This window comes from Budorcas taxicolor, chromosome 5 (genome assembly GCF_023091745.1).
Source record: "Budorcas taxicolor isolate Tak-1 chromosome 5, Takin1.1, whole genome shotgun sequence".
Taxonomy (NCBI): domain Eukaryota; kingdom Metazoa; phylum Chordata; class Mammalia; order Artiodactyla; family Bovidae; genus Budorcas; species Budorcas taxicolor.
The window spans coordinates 23,175,323-23,196,961 of record NC_068914.1 but is presented as its reverse complement, the minus strand read 5'-3'; the positions used below and the strand labels follow the sequence as shown (position 1 = coordinate 23,196,961).

The following is a 21,639-nucleotide window of genomic DNA, read 5'->3' as shown; positions in this document are numbered from 1 at the left end:
ATGCACTTAGCAGCATACAAGGTTTTTCCAAGTAAAATTCCATTCAGGAACTAGAAATGAAACACTCTACTCAAGAGGCAGTAGCTGACGTGTGAGCCTAACTTAGCATCAAGACCGGATGCAGATGAAGCAGTGCCTACGGATGAGCAAAAGCAAACAATAAAATCAAGGGCTCAGTGAGTCAGGCTTTCAAAGGTAAAACCCCAGGGTATTTGGAAGAAATATTTCTACAGCAGCCTCAATATAAACAGCTCACAAACAAGATCTGTAATATTTAGAAACATTTTCAAAGTAAAAGATGAAACAGAATGCTTTTTGCCAAAGACTCTCAAGTATGCAATTGCACAGGCTGGTAAATTTATTTAAGTTGGGAAAAAACATATTGCAAATTATTCTATTATTCCAAGTAAGATCATAAAATACACATATCTGCATATATACACATTCAAAAATAAATAAATGATGATGGGGGAAAAATATAAACACAAAAGAATTACCATCCACTATCACTATTATTGGGGCTTCCCTGGTGGCCTAGACAGTAAAGAATCTGCCTGCAATGCAGGAGACCCAGGTTTGATCCCTGGGTTGGGAAGCTTCCCTGAAGAAGGGAATGAAAACCCACTCCAGTATTCTTGCCTAGAGAATTCAATGGAGAGATGAGTCTTGAGCTACAGTTCTTGGGGTCACAAAGAGTTGGGCATGACTGAGCAACTTTCACTTTCCTCACTGTTATTTTATTTAAAAACAAAGAATATTTGACATAAAAAAAATTCAGAAGGACCAAATTGAAAAAGTCAAACTTTACTAAGAAAGAATAGCTGGTACCAGGGTTGGTGTTACCTTTCTTCTAACTCACCGTATTGTCATTTGGTAATTTCTTGGGATGCTTTTGGTTGTCACAACTAAGGTGGGGTGCTACTGGCATTAACTGGATAGAAGCCAGAGATGCTGCTAAACATCCTATAGCACATAGGACAGTCCCCCACAACAAGGAAGTGTCTGATCCCCTCCCAGTGTGTCAGTATAATATTTTAGAGTTCTGCCTAACACTAATGTTTTGGCCAAGGATCAGTGGATACCAGCTCGGACTCAATCTGATGTGTTGGTCAGACTGCAGAGCCAGTGATATCTGGGGAGCTTGTATACCTTTCAATGTACATTTTATATATAATCATTCTTAATAATAATAATTTAGCAGTAGAACTGCAGTGGTGAAATTCTACCAGTCAGGACCAGACTGAAACATTGATCACTAAACTGCAGTTCTATCACTTTGACAGATTCCAGGTGCTTATTAGCTGGTATTTGAACATCAACACATTAGAGCCAATTAGGAGGTGGTGCTATTTTTTTAATGAAAGGTAAAAGGCTATTTTTCCAGTTTGAGTACAGAATCAGCACTCTATATCAAAAGGTAGAAAATAGAAATCTCTTACATTAGGTTTTAATAACACATGCTTCCTTAAGTGTTCAATAAAAGAGCATATACTTTTTTATCAATATAACCACTTGAAGACTGGAAAAATAGAATGAATTTATAACCATGATTTTCTCTAGTTAAGAAAATGGTTGGTATTAATAGTTTTAGGTTTACTTGGACATTATATAGATATATAAAATTATGAAAAATATGTCAGCAGTATCGTGGACTTTTTTGTCTGTGTACTGTCATGCATAGTACTTGTGTATTCATAAGATACTGTTTCATATACCAAAGATTTTGAAGGTGAGATTTCAGTGGCTCTACTTGAATATTACATATATATGTGATTACTTTTGAAAGTTACATTATAAAATGGAATCTTACTATATATACTTTCCTGTTATTTATAACATTTTTATATAAACTACTTAAAAATCTCTAAAATGTAACTTCATTATAATTTTAAATCTCTTATCCATCATGTAGATTTAATATCATCTATTTATAAGTTTGCAACCATTATCCATCCTAAAGGAAATCAGTCCTGAATATTCATTGGAAAGACTGATGTTGGAGCCGAAACTCTAATACTTTGGCCACCTGATGTGAAGAACTGACTCATTGGAAAAGACCCTGATGCCGGGAAAGATTGAAGACAGGAGAAGAAGGCACTACAGAGGATGAGATGGTTGGATGGCATCATTGACTCTATGGACATGAGTTTGAGTAAGCTCCAGGAATTGGTGATGGATAGGGAAGGCTGGCATGCTGCAGTTCATGGGGTCGCAGAGATTTGGACACAACTGAGTGACTGAACTGACTGTAAATCTGTATGTATATATATGTATTTAGTAGGTTGTGATAGATATCTTTCTGCATGTATGCTAAGTTGTTTGAATCATATGTGACTTTTTGCAACCCTATGGACGGTAGTCTGGCAGTCTCCACTCTCCATGGGATTCTCCAGGCAAGAATACTGGAGAGGGTTGCCATTTCCTACTCCAGGGGATCTTCCTGACTCAGGGATGTAACCTGCATCACTTATGTCTCCCGCATAGGGAGGTGGGTTCTTTACCACCACCTGGGAAGCCCAGATTTCTTTCCACATTTATCTAAATGTAACTGGAATAAAAATTTTAGAAGACAGAAAAAGCAATTTTATAAAATGTTTCAATATAACATTTCCAAATTCCCTCCAGCAAGTTTATCTTCATTAATAGCTAATTAAGTATATTCTTTCTAAGTCACCTATCAGATAATGGATATCAACAATTTTTCTTTTATTTTTAATTTATGCAAATTTGACAAAGAGTATTTCATGTTTGTTTTCACTAGTGTTTCTGCATTTTCTGATGGGACAGAACAACTGTTTGCATGCTTATTCAAAACATGTATGAATTCTTTATGAATATCCTGTTCGGGACCTCTGCCCAATTTTCTGTTTTGGAGGGTGAGGGATGGGGAAAGAAGAGACATTTTTCTTATTAATTGGTTAGAATCTATTTACATACAAACACTTTCTTTATAAATTGCTATTATCTCCCAAAATTCATGTTTCTCTTTTGTTTTTCAGATTTCATTGTTTTGTTTGTTCTGGTTTATTCTACTCTACTTTGTGTTTTCAGGTGTAAAGTGTACCTGCTTTTTCCTTTGTCTTTTTTTTTTTTTTTTTTTTTGCTTATCTAGGTATCATAGTTATGCCTGGACAATCCCAGGGACGGGGAAGCCTGGTGGGCTGCCATCTGTGGGGTCGCACAGAGTCAGACACGACTGAAGTGACTTAGCAGCAGCAGCAGCAGCAGGTAACATAGTTAGAAAGTCCTTTATCATCCAAGGTCACAAAAATAAATATTTACTTTTCTTTTATCTTGTACAGATTGTGTTAGTCATATTCTGCAGTACATTGCACACTGTCACTGTTAGTAAATAGGGTGCTTTCCGTACCCCAAGATAATTCCTTCTCTCCTTCCTTCCTTTCCTCTTCCCTGGCTTCCCTCCTTTGTTACTCCCTGCCTTCTATTTATTCCTATTCCTTATGCCTATTTCTCTATTTCTTCCCTGAAAATTCAAACTGTTGTTTTATTAACCTACTATGGTTTACCTTGACTTGAGGGCTGTTTTTAATTCACTGTACTCATAACTCAGTGAGTAAAGAACCTGCCTGCAATTCAGGAGACCCCAGTTCGATTCCTGGGTTGGGACAATCTGCTGGAGAAGGGATAGGCTATCCACTCCAGTGTTCTTGGCCTTCCCTTGTGGCTCGGCTGGAAAAGAATCTGCCTGCAATATGGGAGACCTGGGTTCAGTCCCTGGGTTGGGAAGATTCCCTGGAGAAGGGAAAGGCTACCCACTCCAGTATTCTGGCCTGGATAATTCCATAGACTATATAGTCCACAGGGTCACAAAGAGTCGGACACGACTGAGCAGCTTTCATGTCACTTCACAGATATATGAGTGCCTTTTGATTAGGTATCTCTGAATTTCATAAACACTATATTTTAATAAAACCGATCCTGTGTTAGGCACATACTCATTCTATCACAGCACCGGATCCTTTACAAACATTCTTTCTTATTACAATAATTCAAGATAGGTATTGTCTGAATTGAAATATCAGGAATCAGAATCTCAGAGAAATAAATTTACTCAGAATCATACAGTCACTAACAAAAGAAACCAAGATCCACCATAGCAAAAGTGATTCCAAAGCCAGAGCTCTTTGGTTTACCTCTTAGTAACTCATAAAAATGAAAGCAAATGGAACCAAGTTTCTGCATATTTTCAGAAACTATTCTTTGCAAATAAAATCCCTTTTCTCTATCACATCATTTTATATAATTTTAAGGAAATTTCAGTAACAGTGGTTTTTAACTTCATCTTTTCACAGAACTACACTAATTTAATGCTGCATTCATGGCTATAAAGTTGCAAGCAAATGGATGTGGGCAGCAGGTGTAATAACAGCCCTGGCTCTGCTTCTATGCAGCTTGATTTCAAAATGTAGATTCCTTCCATTTTGAATGAGATTTTAGGCCAAACTTGCAACTGGTACATCAGTCATGGTTTCCCATAAATCTAGCACTTCTTGCCAGGTGTATGGAGACAGGTTTTATTCTCTGTCTGGGGACAGTCTCAGCTATGTCACTTCATACTACATAATACTAGGTACTGGCACAAACTCTCTGTGTCTCTATTCTGTTTTTGAAGTGGAGATAGTAATATCCACTTCAAAGGTAGTTGTGGAGAAAATTTAACAAAGTGCCTGCTATATATTAAGCATTAATTTAATGTGTTAATTTAATAAGTATTTAATAATTGTCATTTTTACTGCTATCATCATCATCAGAATAAGCAGCTGATATTTATCTAGAGTATACTCATGAATTTTACAGATGAAAGCATAATTTGATTTTTAAAAATTGGACATTTTTTTAAACTGGAAGGATATTTTCTTGTCATATCGGATCCTCCATGGAAGACTGTGTTAATTCCAACTTCTCTCAAAGTATACTTCAAGTGCAAATCCTATGATCTTGATCTCCTGAAAGTTACAGTTATCTAATTTCAAGTATATCATTTTTCTTAATTTAAAGGCAATAGATGGCATGTTTACTCAAAAACACATAGCTATGAAAGAGGATAGGCATGTAATTTTAGTATATAATAGGAGATTGGGGGAATTGTTTAAATTCTCTTTACTAAATTCACTGTTAGTAATGTGTAAAACTTCAAAGTTCCATCAGAATGCCAGTAAAGATCAATGTCATTCACAATTTTAAAAAGGACTATTAGAAAGGTAAATATGCTTTGCTGCTAATTTTAGAAGGCTTTCCTTTCTTTTAAAATCTTAACCTTGAAGCCAATTGTTTCAGCTTAGGTTCTTTACTCTTCTCTGTATCCAGGATTTTGCTTGTAGAAGGATTTGGACCTCTTATCTCTAGTTAAACTTAAGAACTAGGAGCTCTGTCACTTTAAATTTCACAGGTGGGCTAATAGTAGCTGGAGAGCAGAGATATCAAAAAGTTCCAAATTGTTGCTTTGGAAATACATGATTTACACTTTACATGACAATCTCTTGGACTGAAGAGGAAAATTTTGAATACCTCACCGTGTCTACCTAGCCTAGACAGAAAGTTGCATATTCTCAAGTCATAGACTTCTAGAACCCATTCAAATTCCATGCTTGGACAATGCACTTGTAGGTATTAGTGTGGAAGGCGAGTATTTTGTTTGCCAGGTGGTAATGTCTTCACTCGATTCTGCTGACTATATAGCCCCTGTACACATTTCAATTGCTATGTCTTAGATAGAAAGTGCCAAGTGACCCAGGTCCATGAATCATACAGGCAAGTGTTTTGTGAACATTTCTTGGATGCAGATGACTCTTGCCTTCCTTGGCAACAGTCTGGCATTGATTTTTTGTTGTATTATATTTTGTGTGCCTATCTTAACATCAATGCACCCAATATCAATTTAGAGCCTGATTTCCTCCTAAATAATTTTCCACCCAAAGAACCAACATAGACTTTATTTTATTTTCATCTAAAGCTTGAAACTAGGCCAGGGTAGGTCATCTACCCTGATTCCATGGCTACCTATCTGTAAATTAACTACAAATCCATGAAAGGATATCATGCAAAGGGATATAGGAGGGACCTTATTTAGCTTAGCTGCTGATCAAGCTGGTTTTCTCCACAAGTAGTTCTAGAAAAGGTGAAGAGGACTAATCAGTAAAGTGAATATTGTTAACCTGCAGAATTAGCAAAGGTGTCATGAATGTGAATCCTTTCAACAAATGATGATGATGATAGCAGTATTGGTAATGATGATTGATCATAATGATGGTCACAAGTTTGACCACTTAACCATTTACTGCTTTGTATAAATATTAACTTAAATGCTTCACAGTAACCCTCAGATGTAAGCAGGTCCATTTAAAAATAAGCAAACAGACATAGGTGAGTTATATAACTTGCTGAATATCAACAGTTATAAGTGATGGAACCAGGTGTTCTCTTTCTTTAAATTGTATTAGAATCAGAAAGGTGGAGACGTGTCTGGGGATGACATTTTAAAAAGCCTTGTTTCTCATAAGTACGAGTTTTATAGAGTTGATGACTCTACACTGGGGAATTATTTGTGTCCTATGTCCATTCGTATTTATGTGGGATTTTAACCAAGCCATATATTTATGCTTTAAAAAAATAAATATAGGTTCATAATCACTTGCTGATTAAAAATATGCATATAAAAACCCAAGATTTAGATTGTGGTTCTTTAATATGCAAAGGTAATTTTTAAAAAGTCAGATTTGCTTTTGAGCTCTTTTACTACCTTGACCATTGTTTTAAATGGGGAAACACATTTAAACACATTGCTTTTAACAGGGAAAGAAGTTATAAGCACATATTTCATATTTTACCAGAGACTAAAATTCAGAAGTATTTAATTTATGTATGTTAAATTTTCAAAGTAAGAGAAATAGGACTTTTTCAATGACAACAATGCAACAATGAAAGGAATGAGACAAAGGACAACAATTTGTAATCAAATGTCCATCACAAACAGCTCTCAACTCCAGAAGAGAAGACAAAGAATCACCTAAACACTTCAACTTCAGATAATTTTTCCAAATAACTACTGCTTGTGTAACTATCTTTTAAAACATTAATTTTGAAAAATAAGAATTATTGTATTTATTTTTTAGACAAACTATTTATTGACTGGATATGAATGTTTTATCTGTAATGATTCCTCTCCTCTCCAATTTTCTGCATATATTTTTTCCAAAAACACACTTTTGGTCAATATCATTCATCCATTCATTTATTCAATAAATATTTATAGTATATTTATTATGTGTCCAGCACTTAAATTTGAGGGATATATCACTGGGAGAAAAAAATATTAAAATCACTGACTTCATTGAATTTATTGTATAGTTGACAAACAAATCAAATAAAGATGTAGTATGTCAGACAGTGAAAGGAAGTATTATGGAGAGAAACAGAGAAGAAAAGAGGTTTATATGGGGGTGGAATAGGGCTACAGTTTTAACAAAGGTGGTCAGTAGCGGTCATCCAAAAAAGGTAATATTCAGAAAAGCAACTGTATCAGAAAAGAGAAGATTTGCGAGAGATGAAGTCTAAAAATAGAAGGAAACTAGACCTAACACTATCTTTTTTTTTTTTTTGAGGGAAAAAATGGTCACCCTGTAATATATAAACTTCACTCTAAGTTGAGAAGGTTGTAAAATTGTAATATAAAGCTACGCATGTGAAATGAATTTCAGTCTAGTTTGTAAATTTCAAATCTGCCTATTTGATATCCTCAGTTGTTTGTCTTATAGAATTTCTAGACTCAGTTCAGTCCATTTCAGTCACTCAGTCGTGTCCAACTCTGCAACCCCATGAACTGCAGCACGTCAGGCCTCCCTGTCCATCACCAACTCCCGGAGTTGACTGAGACTCAGGTCCATCGATGCCATCCAGCCATCTCATCCTCTGTCATCCCCTTCTCCTCCTGCCCTCAATCTTTCCCAGCATCAAAGTGTCTTCCAGTGAGTCAGCCCTTTTCATCAGGTGGCCAAAGTATTGGAGTTTCAGCTTCAACATCAGTCCTACCAATGAACACCCAGGACTGATCTCCTTTAGGATGGACTGGTTGGATCTCCTTGCAGTCCAAGGGACTCTCAAGAGTCTTCTCCAACACCACAGTTCAAAACCATCAATTCTTTGGCGCTCAGCTTTCTTCATAGTCCAACTCTCACATCCATACATGACCACTGGACATATCCAAAATTAATTTCTCATCTTCCACCACCTCTAATCTGCTCAATTCTGTCTCCCTCATAACACTATAAATGGTAAGTACACATTCCCAGTTCTCAAGGGAAAAACCTTGAGTTGTCCTTGACTCCCTTCTGATAGTATCTAATCTTCAGTGAATTCATTGATTCACCCATTGCTATATATACTCAATTGAAAACTTTTAATCTCTCTAGTTTTAAAACTAGTCTTAGCTTCCATCATTTCTGACGTGGAAACTAGCAATAGTTTTCTAATTTCCTGCCTTCTATTGTACCACTACTCAGAGTGTTCAACACAATATTCAGAATGACTCTTTTAAAATAGGCCATATGTCATTCTGACTCAAAGTTATCCAACAGCTTCTCACCTTATTCAAGCTAAAAGCTAACTGTCTTACAATGGCTTACATGCCCTACAAGATCAGGCCTCATTTTTAGTCTTAGACCCCCCTCACTTCACTAATGCTTGCTTCCAAAAGCTTTCCTTCCTTAAGGCTTTTCTATTTGCTTTTTCCTCTGCCCTGAAGGCACTGATAAGTAGAAAACACTCTGTTGAATAAGACAATCAATTAGAAACAAGAGACAAATATGCCAGGCATTAAAGGTTAGTTGCTGTTACTGCTGCTAAGTCGCTTCAGTTGTGTCTGACTCCATGCGACCCCATAGACGGCAGCCCACCAGGCTCCCCCATCCCTGGGATTCTCCAGGCAAGAATACTGGAGTGGGTTGCCATTTCCTTCTCCAAAGCACGAAAGTGAAAAGTGAAAGTGAAGTCGCTCAGTCGTGTCCAACTCTTCGCGACCCCATGGACTGCAGCCCACCAGGCTCCTCCGTCCATGGGATTTTCCAGGCAAGAGTACTGGAGTGGGGTGCCGTTGCCTTCTCCAAAAGGTTAGTTACTAAGCACTAATTTTAACTGAGAACTTCTCAAAAGTCAAGGTAGGGTGAAATGTGTATATTTTAACATAGTTCCATTGTCTGATAAGTGAGAATATATTAAGATATTTGGCAACTATCTTTCCTGCATTGACATTTTAAGAACTCTTTATGGAAATAACTCCAATATATATATTTTTTTTAGGTAAAATAATAACAATGCTTTGAACTTTAATTTTCTCTGCCTAAATTTCTACACAGTCAGAGGAATGACACTGAATTTCAATTTGGGTAAAGAATTGTATGAAACAAAGTTGACACTTCCAAGTACCATACTTCACTGTGGATAGAGAAAGATAGATCCTAGTAGCCCAGGCATGTAAAAATTAAAAACGAATAAGTGCAGTGCCCTTTAGACTGCTGCTCAACAGAAGTTTTTATATCATTAAATCAACAATGTCTAAGAATAAATAAAACCTCTTTTAAATAAAAGGAATTGTGCTCATCTTAAAGAACTTTTGCATTTGACAGAGGACAAAAGGTAGACCATTTGGACATGGGGAAAAAGCATAGTCTTAAGGATACTCCTAACTACCAGGAACACAAGAGTCATTTTAGCAAATAAAGAGAGTTTTTGGATTTGTATGCCTAGAGGACTAGGAATAAGGAGGCATTTTGAAGAACTTTGGCAAGAAGCAGGCAATTAATATTTATACTAGCAGGTACTGGGTAGTAGGGAGCCATAGAGTATTTCAGGGTAGTGACCTAACAATTTATAGTAAGATTTATCAATCTTAAGTACGTATGACTGTTGGAAGGGAGAAAGATCAGGAAAGAAATTTATGTAATCAACTAGGCTTAATATATTGAGGACCTAGTATCCTTTGAGGCAAGATGTCTTACAGAAGGAAGGTAATACTTACCTTTTTGCATCATCTATATCTAAATCTATATCTAGATCTGTACCAGGAAGTGTGTGAGGCTCTATAAATATAACACTAAATGAGACAAATCGTGCTCTTTGTACTAATGAGGTTTAGTTAGATTTAATGAATGGAGGGGGGAAAAAGCCATCATACAGGAAATTATATGGACAAAAATGAATATCATGATGTGGGACTCTCCATATATTACAGATGGATGTTGGGGAAAATTATACTTGGACTTGTGTTTCAGAAGTCTAAGCTATTTTGAAATCCTAATGATGAACAGGTATTTATTGATGAAGGGGAGGACATAACTGTGGAAGTGGAGGAAATAACTGTGTTCCTCAAAGAGAGATGTACGCGGAGAGCCTCTGCCTTGTAGGAAGAATGATTTCCATACAAAAGGTCACATTTGGAGGGAAAGTGGTGAAATTTGAGGCAAAAGAGGAGCAGGGAGTAGATCCTGAAGCTCTGTAGGTACATAGGACATTGAGGAGTTGGATGAGGAGACACTGAGACCTACATGCATGGTGACGGGGTTTAATGCATGGTGACAGATGAGAGATTTGCACTTTAGAAACATATGAGTTCAAGTGAGGGAATGAAAGTTTACAAATCTAGAGACAAGTGACAATTTAAGAGTCTGCTATAGGTAATCAAGCAAGAGCTGCCAGTGTCTGAATGAAGGTGCTGACCAAGACAACCTTAACACTCCCCTCAGCTTAACTGGTCTCTCAGACTGTAAAGAATTTGCCTGCAATGTGGGAGACCCAGGTTAGACCCCTTGGGAAGATCCCTTGGAGGAAGGCATGGCAACCCATTCCAGTATTCTTGGAATGCCTAGAAAGTCCCTATGGACAGAGGAGCCTGGCGGGCTACAGTCCATGGGGTCGCAGAGTCAGACACGATTGAGCAACCAAGCACAGCACACACAGCATACCGTGACTAGGCATTACACAGCCTTCTTCCAGACTCTCAGCCCCTGACCTCCCCTTTCTTAGACCATGCACTTCATTAAACTGACAATAACTTCTTTGTATCTTTGAGATGTGAATATTTTCCATGCTTCTTGCCAGTTTTACAACCCAGGACTGTCTTTCTCAGGGACCTAGGAGCCATCCCTATGAAATGTAATCATCAAGGAAGATGGAGCCTTAACTTCCAGTCTCTGTGGAAGCGGAGGAGCTTAACTTTAGAGGGCACCTTGCTGCACATTATAAAAGTATATTACCTCCTATCATGAACATAGAGAAAGTTCACTTTTCTTTTGGTTAAAGCCAGTTAGCAAACATAGATGGCCTCCAATTCCCCTTGCCTCATTTCTGAAATTCACCTCCTTGTTTCAGCAAATTTGAACTCAGCCTGAGTTCAGGTCTCTCTCTCCTATTGTTACAGTCTTGAGTAAAGTCTTCCTCTTTCCTTTATAACCTTGTCCTGTGCACATTTTCTTTGAAAGTGGTATAGTGGAGGTGGTGAAAAAATTGATTAGTTCAGAAAATATGTAAAAGATAAAATCAGAACATATTGTACGATTAGCTGTAGGAAGGAGTAAAAATAATAACTCACAGGTTCAGACTTGTGCATGAATGTACAGCAGCATCGTAAGAAATATGGGAGTCAGGTTAGATTTGTGGGTAAAATGATGCATTCAGGCTTGGAAACATTGAATTTCACAGGTACCTGAGAGCTACATGAGGCAAGGAAGCCTACAGGCCTGCTAGCATATGCAGCCAGAGTTCAGGAGACAGGAGTTGGCCACTTTCTATATGACATCTGAAGTCTTGGACTGAAAGAGCATATCCAAGAAAAGTGGAAAAAACTTGAGGACTCCAGATCTTCCATCAGAACTGTAGTGAACCCTCATGCATAGGAATAGACAGAGGAAGATGAAACAATAAAGCACCGAGAATGATCACTCAGAAAGGTAGGAAAGCAGAGGTATCACCAAATACAGAACAGAAATTGTAAAAACAAATGGTGATAATGTGCACTGCCTAGTATAGCGCTGCTGAGTAATGTCATTTTATTCAGGCTTACCAGACTTGTGCTTTTCATAGCAACCTAAACCAAACTATAAAACAAGGTAATGAGGTCATATCTTCATCATATTCTGCATGGTAATTCAGTATAAATTTGAATTACGGATAGTGTATTCTGATAATAGGACTATTAAAATGTTTCCCATTTTTAAAATACACCAGTCATTCATGGTGATATTTTGTTCTCATGGTGGAAGATATTCAGTGGACTGCATGTTAAAAAGCAACAATGAGCGTGTTCTACCTATCACCAACGTGAAGTTTGAGGCACTTTTTTTTTTTTTGAGGAACTTTTTAATACCAAGAATCATCTCCAGTATTTTAAGATTTGATATGCTCCAATTCATTTGCCGCTGTTGACGTTTTGAGGTTGTTCCAGTAACCTAGGCAACTGTTCTTATTTCTGTCCTAATTTACTTCTATTTATAAAAGTACATATAAATTTAATGGTCGCAATGGTATTCTTTAAGGCAGGATAGGTTTACAAACTATATATTCTTCAGTGGGTATAATATTTAAGATAGGACAAATATTAGTTATCAAACTGACAACAAATTACAATTTCTTTCACTTTGGATAATCTATAAATATGATGAATAATGTATCTTTAAAAAAGTATAACTTTATCATATTGAAATAAATGTCTATAGTTGAAATTATAAAATTTTAATTGTTTATTTTAATGCTATATTTATTCAGTTGGATTTTAGCAATTAGAGACTACAACTTCAAATACCTTCAAAGAAAAACCTAGCCTTAGTCAACAATGTTAAATGAGTTCCCTTTCTCATTCCTTATCTATAAGAAATAATCATTGTTTCAATTGTTTAAGGCAGAACAATTTTTTTAAATTTTGTCTTTAGATCTTACTGGCTTTCCAGCTGTTTTCTCAAAGGGAAGACACTAGAACATCAGTCCTTTGTGAACAGAGGTAGAGAAAGAGTAGGTGATTTTAAATGGCTACTTGCAAAACAGTCACCAACATACATCCTATAAAATACCAGGATGACTGTGTTTTTTTTTCTTTTTTATGAGTATGTACCATAAAACTAGGAAATTAAGCCCTATATATCTTAGTGAAGGTAACTGAGGACTCTGGAGAAAGACGGAAACTAATAGATCACCAAGCTACCACAATTCCGCAAAAAAGAAAAGCTCCCTGTGAGGAGCCAGGCATTCCACAATCATCGAAGGAAATAAGAAATTGGCAATTATGGGGTAAAGTGTTTTGTTCCTACTATCAAAAGTTGCTTTTTCTGATCATTATTTCAGATCCACATTATTTACATGAATAAAAAAGTACATAAAAGTGTTGCATCATTAATAATCACATTAATATCATCTCCCTTTTAACCACTTAAAGCACTTTCTGAAAAGTCCCCTTCCTGGGTGGGGGGGGACTCAAAAAAATTTTGATAATAGATTGCTAAGTGTTGAGCCCCACAAAACCAGATGACCAAAGTAATCTTCTATTGAAAGACTGAGAGATCTGTATTTACAAAGCTCTTTGAAATAAGGAAATGAAGTGTAACATTAGCACACACAAGTCTGTGCACATATTGACATTCACAATTGTAAAAATAAAAATTATTGAGTATTTCCTTTGCATGAGAAATGAATTTATTTTTCATACATCTCATCTTCAAAAACAGTATAAAATAGATACTACCATTTTCTTCATTCTGAGCATTTTTGACTCCCTTTACTCATTTCTTCCACTTAATCTATTAGTAATAATAGATATTATTATTATCATAATTTTACAGATGAGGAAACTGAAAGAAATATAAACTAACTTTCCCAGGGTCATATGGGTACAAATTGGTAGAACCCTATTTTGAACCAAAGTTTGTGTGTATCCAACCAAAGTCCACACATTTAATGTCTACATTATATTTCCAAAGCAGAGCCAAAAAAGGCAAGCCACTTGCTCAACCATTCTATTCACAAAACTCTTTCAACTCATTTTACTGAGTCTTTCTAAACCCACAATTGTCCCTTAGGTAGACTTGAGGAATATATTTTTAGCTACCACCCTCCTGCCACTTGCAATTTCCTGAGTATCCATGGTTACTGCTGCCTATATTGCAGACAATAACCTAGGGAAACTTTCTAGAAATTAGGATGTTCCCTTCATTGAAATATCAAAGAGACCAAGTGATAAGAGGCTGAATGAGGAGTAACTGCCTCTGTCTCTGGGTTCTATGCTTGGAGACCTCAGAGTGTTGCCCAAAAAGGTCCTCCATGGTATGATTCTACTTAAGTAGAATCCATGTCATCAACACAAAGTAATTCACTAGGGAGATTTTAAGGTTCTAAGCATCACTATGTAGTTTTAAAATAGTAACCAACCATCTGATTTTGTTATTGATGGAAAACTGTAGTATTGGGACATTTGAAAATGTGTAAGGCTTAAATAGATCTGATACTAAGCCTTATGGTCTTAAGTTTCGTGACTCATCTTCTATTAGAGGAATTATAATATCAACACCTTAACACTGACTGTGGCAATAGTTGGGCAAATAGATCTTAAGGGATGCTGAAATTTGACCCACATTTACAAGCATGCTGTATGAGAATGTGTGTGGCTAGTGCCAGACAACCTGGAGCTTGCTTCTGTTTCTATAGGACTTGCCTAAACTACTGAAATTCTTTTGAGTCTAATTAGATGGGGAAACAGTGGAAACAATGGCTGACTATTTTTCTGGGCTCCAAAATCACTGCAGATGGTGATTGCAGCCACGAAATTAAAAGATGCTTACTCCTTGGAAGGAAAGTTATGACCAGCCTAGATAGCATATTGAAAAGCAGAGACATTACTTTGCCAACAAAGGTCCATCTAGTCAAGGCTATGGTTTTTCCAGTGGTCATGTATGGATGTGAGAGTTGGACTAAAGAAAGCTGAGTGCCAAAGAACTGATGCTTTAGAACTGTGGTGTTGGAGAAGACTCTTTTGAGAGTCCCTTGGACTGCGAGGAGATCCAACCAGTCCATTCTAAAGAGATCAGTCCTGGGTGTTCATTGGAAGGACTGATGCTGAAGCTGAAACCCCAGTACTTTGGCCACCTCATGCGAAGAGTTGACTCACTGGAAAAGACCCTGATGCTGGGAGGGATTGTGGGCAGGAGGAGAAGGGGACGACAGAGGATGAGATGGCTGGATGGCATCACCGACTTGATGCACATGATTTTGGGTGAACTCCGGGAGTTGGTGATGGACAGGGAGGACTGGTGTGCTGCAATTTATGGGGTCGCAAAGAGTCAGACACGATTGAGTGACTGAACTGAACTGAGAATTATAAGTTACTATCTCATCTCTCTTTGCTCGGTTCTCTAAGTTCAGAACACCCTTTTAAGAACACTGTTTTTTTTCCCATAGGAAACTATTTGCAGTTTCTGAAGACTTCAGTGATTTAAAAATACTTCATATGCACAAGGTCAGAGCATTTTTCCATGCATAAATATTGTTTTACCAGAACTCATATATGCTGCTTACATTTTGTCATATGTCTTTTTCCAATAGTCATATATGGATGTGAGAGTTGGAATATAATTCTGGGTGTTCATTGGAAGGACTGATGTTGAAACTGAAACTCTAATACTTTGGCCACCTGATGCGAAGAGCTGGCTCACTTGAAAAGACCCTGATGTTGGGAAAGATTGAGGGCAGGAGGGGAAGGGGATGACAGAGGATGAGGTGTTGGATGGCATCACTGACTCGATGGGCATGGGTTTGGGTGGACTCCTGGAGTTGGTTATGGAAAGGGAGGCCTGGCGTGCTGCAGTTTATGGGGTCACAGAGTCAGACACGACTGAGCAACTGAACTGAGTTCCCTGATTACTAAAATCAAGGGGAAAAATAAAAACCTTCAGGGCTTCTCTTAGATAAAACACCAACTTGGAAACTTTTCATGGGGAAAGATAGAGGGCAGGAGGAGAAGGGGATGACAGAGGATGAGATGGTTGGATGGCAGCACTGGCTCAATGGACATGAGTTTGGGCAAACTCCAGGAGATAGTGAAGGACAGGGAAGCCTGGTGTGCTGCAGTCCACAGTGTCACAAAGAGTTGGACATAACTTAATGACTAAACAAAAACAACAATTTGGGAACATTCTCTAAAGTGTTAATGATAACTGGCACAGCTCTGTTTAAAAAGAAAATGTACCTTAGCTTATATTTAATAAAATCTTTAAGAAGATTTTTTTAGGACTTACAAAAAATATTATTATCAAGTTTAAGAATTTTATTATCTTAGGAGTCTATTTTAATCTCTCTCCAATTTGAGTTTTTAAAATAAAAGATGCCTATTTCATCCTTGCTAAGGGCATGAACTGAATAAACAATAACTCTGAAGAATGGTCTATAAACCTATAGCAAACCCACTCTTCTGTGTCACTCTGGGATGCCTGATCATTGGTTAGAACCAGGTGTTGGTCCAGTGAGTATCTATGTTTGACAATTAAGATAATCACTAATTTCCACTGCTGTTCCTTTGCCATCTCATAAGGCATGCACTATTGGTCTCTTAGTATTTTGCAGTCTCGTTGAGTGTGGAACGTAAATCATTGTTTGTTGGTTACAGACCTTACAATGCCCAGTGGCATTTGCCACCAATGACAGCAGTAACAAATGATGTTGAGCCAAAGCTACTGGAAGTGCAATGCATAAAGTAAAATGATAATAAACAATTGTCACTCCATTACTAAACAATGCCCGAAATTGGTTCTAGTACATGTTTGATATAGCAGAGTCTGCATAATCCAAGAACCAAACAAGCATTTTTTCCTTCATAATGGCAGCAAACAAAAAGGAATCAAACACTTGTCTTATTCAGTGACCAGGAATTCTTCATTGAACATGGCATGAGTATTCAAATACTTATTGACAGATTCTGACTTTGAAATCTTATGATATCTTTCCAAATTAATGATTCTTGGGAAATATGTCAAAAGATATACACAGTCCACTGGACCAAAGTTCAGGAAATGCTATATTGAATGCAGAGACAAAGTTTCAAATAGTCATAAGACTGAATTTATTAATATATTCAAAGCATAAGGATGTAACTATAAGAAATATGGGACTATTAGGGATATAAGATGCCTGGGAGAGAACATATCTAAATATGATCTTAGCTCTGGTCAGATAATACAAGTAGAGGACAGATTTAAGCCATTCTCCTTCACTAGTCATATAAACTTCAGGTACATACATCTTAGCACATACATCTATCTTGTGGGACCTTGGTTCCCCGACCAGGGATCAACCTCATGCTCTTTGCAACGGAAGCACAGCGTTCTAACCACTGGACCTCCAGGGAATTCCCAACATGGGATGTCCTTAAATGTATCTGTTTCATACATCTCCAAATTTTATGACACTGAATTTAATAATAGTAATAATGATAATGATGATAATTGCCATAGTGATAATAATGACCCTGTTGCTACCTAGTAAGTTCTCAATAACAGTACGTAATGACTGAGAACTTACTATGAGCTGGGCACTAGGTTAAGAATGCTTTTCATTAATTTGGTTGATTCCCACAGCAGTCTTCATGTAGAGAATCCTGTTATGACCCTCACTTTACAAACTGAGGGACAGAGGTAAAGAAAGGCTAAGTGAGTTCCCCAGGAACCCAGCGAGGAAGTGGCTGATTCAGATGCGTTCCCAGGCAGTCTCAGACACCATGCTATACTACCTGGCTTTAGACCTGCCTGCTGTATAGTCCGTTCTGCAGTCGTAAGTTATTAGTGGCTAGGAAATCAAGGCTCCACGAATTCCCAAACAAAGTAGATGTTCTGAGCATTTCAAAAATTGATTAACATGTTTGGAGGGACGTGTGTGTGTGTGTGTGTGTGTGTGTGTGTGTGTGTGTATTTTGAGGTGGGCAGAAGGAAGCATTATAGAAAGGGAGAAAATAGAGGCATATTGCCTCAGAATTTGATTATTTTCCCCTAGAACTTCAGAGTACATTTACAACTTCATGGATTCTCTTTTTCACTCTGAACAAACAGGTACACATTTCACTTTGATATTCCCATGACTACTATAACAACCGCAAGTGGCATGGGGGGAGTCACTGCCTAATGAGAAATGGCTTCACTGACAGCTCTCAAGGTGGAAGAAATCATTCCCCTCACAATGCTGCCCAGCATCCTGAGACTCCTGTCTCTGGGCTTTACAGAAGTAGTTCTAGATCCAGGGGTCCCCCCTGGGAGACACTTCCTGGAGTGATAAGGAAAGGGTCTAGCACACAGCTCTCCCCTCAGGGAAGTGACTTACTCGGTCAGTTTTCCCTTCAGTCTGAATGCTGGTGTGACTGCGGACCTCATGATCCTCTTCCAGGTCAGAAACATCCTCTAGTTCTTCTGGAGTCTATAAAAAGAAAGCAAAACACTGTTGTTGGAAATGAAAACTGGTAGTCTGGCAGTACTTCAGCAAGCACAGAGTTAGTTACCAATATGACCCAGCAACTCCTCTCCTAGGTACTTATGTAAGCAGTTCTTTGCAGGAAACTGCCCTCAGCAGGAGGTCTTCACTGATGGCTCAGATGGTAAAGAATCTGCCTGTACCCTGTACCCAGGCACAATCCCTGGATCAGGAAGATCCCTTGGAGAAGGGAATGGGAACCCACTCCAGTATTCTTGCCTGGAGAATTCCATGGACAGAGAAGCTCCTTTCCTTGTCACTTTAGCAAAGCCATACTGTAACTAAAATTTAAGCCAGGGACTCCCATGCTCTACTCATCTCCCCGCCAAGCACACCTTTCAGATCTTTTAATCAAATGATATCTTGCCTAACTTGTCAGGTCTTTCCATAGATTATAGCAGTAGAAATGAAGAATAAGCATGACCAAATATTTTCCCTAGTTTTCTATCCAATAATCTCATGACCAAACTGTGTGAATAAGGTAGCACCTAGAGGAATATCACAAGAATTCACTGAGCCTGCATAGAGGGGGATGGTGATGACCTTGACCCCCATCTCAATGATTAATTGAGATTACGTCCCTTCTTTCCTTTAAATGTTTTTATAATCTAGCAGAATTTTTGGACATGGTATTTGGGGGACGTTGAGTCAACTATCTCCCTAGATTGCCAGCAATTTGATTAAACGAGACTTTTCTTTCTATAGGGCTTTCCTGGTGGCTCAGACGTTAAAGAATCTGAGTATTGATTTTGTAAGCAGTGGGAAGTAGGACCCAATTCACTCAACAGTACATACCCAGGAGAAATGGAAAACATATGTCTACACAAAAATCTGTAAACAAGTATTCATAGCAACAGCAATCATAATGACCAAGAAACATAGCTAGTGATGAATGAAAAACCATGGTAAATCCCTACAAAGGAATATTACTTGAATATTATAAAAAGGAATGAAGTACTAATATATACTGCAACATGGTAAACTTTGAAAATATTATGCTAAGTGAAACAAGTCAATCACAAAATGTCACATATTATATGGTTCTATTTATTTGGAATTCAAGAATAGCCATATGTATAGAGACAGAGATTTGATTAGTGGTTCCTAAAGCAGAGAGTGGAAGAGGGGGTTGGGAGCCATGACTGTTAATGGGTATGTGGTTTCATGCCCACTGGGGTATAAAATGGCATGGCATTTCATGGGATGGCATTGATATGAAATGGAATGGCAACAATGTTCTACAATCAGAAGTAGTAATGATCACACACTCTTGTGAATATTTAAAATATTTTCAATGGTGATGTTTATAGTATATTAATTATGTCCCAATAAATTCTGATAGAAAAAGAAAGCAAAAATGATCAGAAGGATGTTTTTCTCAGAGTAGCAATTTGGCTAACCACTATGTGGCTACCACAAATCAAGGTGTTTACATATGACAAATAAATGGAATAACTATTATTAAAACCATATGATATCAAAACACAAAAAATTGAGAAATTAAATTTTCTTAGAACATACTAATTTAACATGAACTTTAGGGTTTAGTCTACATAGTTAACCTACTTCCATTGCTTTTTTTTTTTTTTTTTCAATTTCAGCTTAAACATCTTTTATTCAGGGGGGTGTCTTGCTTACAAATCCCCTAGATTGGCTTGAGTTCCTCTTCCAAGCATTTCCTGATGCCCTCTACTTTCACTATATAGTGTTCATCATACTTTATTTTAGCACTGGTTGTTGAATTGGGAAGTAAACTGTTGAACTATCTGTTCTTTGAGGTAAGGACTCAATCTGCTCTGCTTACTACCATCTCACCACAACCTAGCACATACATGGTTTTAAATGGATGAAGAAAAATTGTCAGTGATAGCCCAAAACCTAGCTGGATATGAGCAAAACAAAACATATCAACAGCAACAACAAACAGCTGTCCTCACTGTATCTCTATTGTGCTGCTATCTTCCTGTATTTCAAACTAATTTTTTAAACTGTTTTTTGTTGTTTTTCTCAGTTCCAGGTTACCATTCCCTTAGTCCCTCTGAGGCAATAATTTAATGATACCAGTCATTAATGCGAATATAAGTACTGTGCAGCAAAATCGTTATTACAAAGTATTTAATGAGAATTAATTTAGTATTATAGTTTACACAGTCTGAATTTTAAACTATGATTCCTTTGCTACAAGGCTCTGGTGAGAAATCCAAAATATAAACATTTAGGTGTCATGACAAACATCCAAAAGTGAAAATGGAAGGTCTCCTGTATATACATCTAGCTGTTGAAGACTGGAAAGGGTCAGGACCTACCTCCTCAGAATAGCTCTGGTTTCCCTCAAACCTTGCTCTACACACAGGCCCTTCATTTACTTTCAGCGTTGTGAAGAGCATTCATTCCATTGGGGCCACTCCAGGCAGGGGAACTTGAAATGATTAGCTCATACTGTGGAGCAAAACTACCAATCTCCTAAACACTTATGGCATCAGATTCTTTCTCAGTTCACAGATCTTTCACCAGAACTTTGTTGTTGTTCTCCAATATTTGCACTGAGCATCTCCTATCACTCTGCATTAATTTCAACTGACTCTTATTAGATATTAATATCTTCCCCCTCACCAAAGCCCCCGGGGTGCTGAGTAGTTATATGTTGATCTCTACATGCAGTCCTTCTTTGCTGCAACTACCTGCAGCTATGATCACAGGAAATTTATCTTTCTTCTTAAGTCATAGTAGCATGAGTTCACCATGCTGCTGCTGCTGCTAAGTTGCTTCAGTCGTGCCTGACTCTGTGCAACCCCATAGACGGCAGCCTGCCAGGCTCCTCCATCCCTGGGATTCTCCAGGCAAGAACACTGGAGTGGGTTGCCATTTCCTTCTCCAATGCATGAAAGTGAAAAGTCAAAGTGAAGTCGCTCAGTCGTGTCCAACTCTCAGCGACCCCATGGACTGCAGCCTACCAGGCTCTTCCATCCATGGGATTTTCCAGGCAAGAGTACTGGAGTGGGGTGCCATTGCCTTCTCTGGAGTTCACCATGAGGGAATTTCTATACAATCACATATTTCATTATTAGCTAATTTTTGTGTATTCTTCCCAAGTATTCTTCAGAAAGGCTTTTTATATTTTTTTCTCTTGAT

General features: G+C 37.6%; 1 protein-coding gene across 1 annotated transcript in view; it reads right to left on the bottom strand.

Moving 5' to 3' along the window:
- The window catches only part of CTNNA3 (catenin alpha 3), a 1,850,481-nt gene that overhangs the window by 193,802 nt on the left and 1,635,040 nt on the right, over positions 1 to 21,639 (bottom strand). Inside the window, exon 14 of the mRNA XM_052639474.1 lies at positions 18,361 to 18,453. Coding sequence (XP_052495434.1) covers positions 18,361 to 18,453 — 93 coding nt within the window. The remainder of the gene's footprint in view (positions 1 to 18,360; positions 18,454 to 21,639) is intronic.